Below are 3,131 nucleotides of genomic sequence, written 5' to 3'. Positions count from 1 at the left end.
GGCGGGGCACGGAGCGCCCCGGGGCCGCCCCCGGGGAAGCACAGGCGGTGCCGCCCCACCCGCCCCTTCCGTTTCCGCTGCCACAGCCGCCGCCATGATCGGGGACCTGCTGCTCTGCGGGTAGCGGGGCCGGGCCCGGGATTCGCGGGGAGGTCCGGGGGAGGGCGGCCCGGCCCGGCCCGGCCTGACGCGCTGCCTCTGTTTGTCCCGCAGGACGCTGCTGGTGAACGCCGGCGCCGTGCTGAACTTCAGGCTGTGAGCGGGCGGGGGGGCGGGGGGCGGGGCGCGGGGGTCCCACCCTGCCTGACGCGGCCCCCTCTGTCCGCAGGAGGAAGAGGGACACGGAGGGCTTCGGCGAGGAGCCCAGGGAACCCACCACCGGTAACGGGGGGAAGCGGGAGGCGCTGGGCTGGGCGGAGCCGAGCCGAATCGGGCCGTGCCGAGCCGGGCCGGGCCGAACCGGGCCATGCCGAGCCCACATGGGTGATTTGAGAGGGAACACAAACGCTCCTGGCCGCCTTTCGGGATGCGGGTGCCAAGCCGCGGACTGCCCTGCCTGCACCTCTGGCTCTGCTCACTGGGAGAAGCCCCAGCCCGGGTGGAAGCAGCCGTCGAGGGCCGGCCTTTCCTCTGCAATCGGGGGGAGCTGAAATAAGCCCCTTGTTATTGTTTATTTTGGCACATGCCCTTACAGGAGTGCACTGAATAGAGCGTGGTTCCTTCACCCCAAACTTACAGTCTTTTGTTGTCCGACCTCATTGGTTTGTTACGTTTTTCCCCATCAGAGCTGCTAACAGTTTCCAGGCAGTGTTGGACAATGTGCCTTGTCAGCATGTTCGTTATTTTTCACATCAAGGGCTGCTTCTCTTAATTTTTAGGTGACAATATCAGAGAGTTCTTGCTCAGTCTCAGATACTTTCGAATCTTCATTGCCTTGTGGAATGTCTTCATGATGTTCTGCATGATCGTGTAAGTAACACTGTGCAGCATCTTATTTGTTCATAGGAAGTTGCATATGTTGGGACTTCGCTTGTACGTGTTTCTCTTTGGGTCTCTTTCTCTCCTGCTCTGTCATTTCATAGTTCCTTTTCATTTCACTTGTTTATTTCAATCTTCAAAGAGAGGTTGGTGACCTCAGTTTTCTGCTGATGTGGGCACCTGTAGTGCATGAAAACCTTCTCTGCTGCTGTGTAAGTCATTTACCCTTAGCTACAGTGTTCTGTGTGGGCTGCTCAGATAAAGCACCATTTGGGTCACCATTCCAGTGTAACTCTTGGTCTTTCTCATTTTGGGCAGGAGGGGGGAACCTACCAAGTAATCACATGGTATCAGCCTTGGGAACAGTCTGTGGTAGTGACAGGTTTTAGTCCCAAGAGGCAGGCTAGCAGGCTGCTCTCCTGTTGTTTGCATAGCTATGTGGTTTGATGTATGGAGGAGCAAAACCAGTGGCCGGGTGTGCACTGGTGGCACGAGCTGGAAGGGCATCAGCGTGACTGTTCACAGTTGTACCCACTTCTCATCTGCTTTTTTTTTTTCCTGTCACATCCACTAGGTTATTTGGATCTTGAGAGTCATCCACAAATGCGTCTGTCAACTTGGAAGAGACCTTTGGCTGGAAACACAACTTTTCTGTGAAGTAAAAGATGATAATCATTTCAAAACACAGCCCTGGGATCGTGGCCTGTTCTTCAGCACAAGCTCCCAACACGCTCAAGGAATGTGACATGTTTGTCCTCTTCAGCCAGTCGGGTAATGACACGGTACATGCTGGTTCGCTTGCTGCCGGGGGATTGAGCCTTCAGGCCCCTAAGCCAAAAACCTTCAAAGTAAAATTATTTCAACTTTACTGAAATAAAGAGACCTTTAAATCATTTCACTAAGCTCAGAGTGCGGTGCCCGGTATGCGGGGTAGACTTGAGCATGATTGAAGACCACAGTGTTAAAACCCTGTGCTGTTTAGTCACTCCCAGCTCTGGATGTGTCTGCTGATGTCACCGTGGTCTGGGTCACTTGGAAGTCACGCTTCTTGATTCTCATTTTTATGAAGTTGAGCAAAGTATCAATGTAACTTCACCCTTTTCCATTTAGTTTTGTTGGAGGAATAGAAAAGGATGATGAAAAAAAAAATGGGGATTCTCACCTCCTGTTTTTCCAACAAAATGCTGTTTAAATTAAAATTTCAAAGATAAGGGTTTTTCTCTAAGCAATATGTGAGGCATTTTGAATAGGACAGATAGCAAAAATAATCCTATAAGCCAATGCTAAGGAGTAATTTTGGAATAATCTTGGATTTGGTTGAATAAAGTTGTTCGATGTAAGGGTAAAACACACATTTGATGCAGCGTTCATTCTGTTACAGGAGACATCAGTTCACTATTCGTTGTGGTTTGAGAAATTGTAACTAGGCTTGTAATTGTGTCTGAATTCTCGTGTTATTTCAATTTATGTTAAGTTAGCCTCTTGGAGCAGCAGCTTCTGACTGGCAACTTTTTCCCAGCACTGGCAAGATTACTTAAATTTCTGGCTATCTTTTAAATCAAACTGTAAACTATTAGTGGAGCTGCCTTGGCTTCAGCTTCTTTACCTGCCTTACTATTGAGAAGGAGAGGCCTCATCTGAATGATTCTGAGGCTCAGGTTTTAGCAAAGACCTTCAGTTTTATCTGGATACCGTTGGGAAATTGGACACAAGCGTTGGGCACTCGCAGCAGTTTGCTCGAGTCACCCTTTTTTGCGTTAACTGAAGTTTTCACGTTCAGGAAAGGGGCAGGGTAGTTTGAGGGGAGAGGCTTTGCTGTAGTGAACATAGCAAAATGTCTAGAGGAAAGGATCCTTCGAGCGTGGTTCGAACTGCCCAGAAATACTTACAATCCACAGTTAAACATATTCTTTCTCTTGCCTGTAATTTCTGTATTTTATATTCAACCTTTTTCTAACTCTTTTGAATGACAGAAAAAAAAAAAAAAAAGCAGCATGCTGCTGTGTCATGGCATCCAAACAAAATCCAGTGCTTTATAGTTCTTGGAAAACACTTTCTCCCTCATCTTCATTAAATCGAGTCTTCACCTGCAGTGTAGGGGGAGGGGGTGGCTTTACCCGCAGGAGGCCAGGGGCCTGCGGATTTGGGCTGGC

At 49.5% G+C, this 3,131-nt stretch overlaps 1 protein-coding gene across 3 annotated transcripts; it reads left to right on the top strand.

The window, feature by feature from the left end:
- Positions 1-35: 35 nt before the first annotated feature.
- SMIM7 (small integral membrane protein 7) lies at positions 36-2,330 on the top strand (the record flags this gene model as incomplete). Of its 3 annotated transcripts, XM_080385316.1 has the most annotated exons (5): positions 36-120; positions 214-255; positions 329-381; positions 879-969; positions 1,553-2,330. In XM_080385316.1, exons 1-5 carry the CDS (start codon positions 95-97, stop codon positions 1,566-1,568), a joined length of 228 nt encoding a protein of 75 aa, XP_080241442.1. In that variant the 5' UTR covers positions 36-94. The 3 variants fall into 3 exon arrangements, 2 of the variants coding, with proteins under 2 accessions (XP_080241442.1, XP_080241443.1); XR_013927772.1 differs by having other exon boundaries at positions 60-120; positions 329-969; XM_080385317.1 differs by lacking the exon at positions 1,553-2,330 and having other exon boundaries at positions 60-120; positions 879-973.
- Positions 2,331-3,131: the final 801 nt, after the last annotated feature.

Source organism: Falco punctatus (assembly GCF_963210335.1).
Source record: "Falco punctatus genome assembly, chromosome: 4".
NCBI lineage: Eukaryota > Metazoa > Chordata > Aves > Falconiformes > Falconidae > Falco > Falco punctatus.
This window is presented reverse-complemented; position numbering and strand designations above follow the sequence as displayed.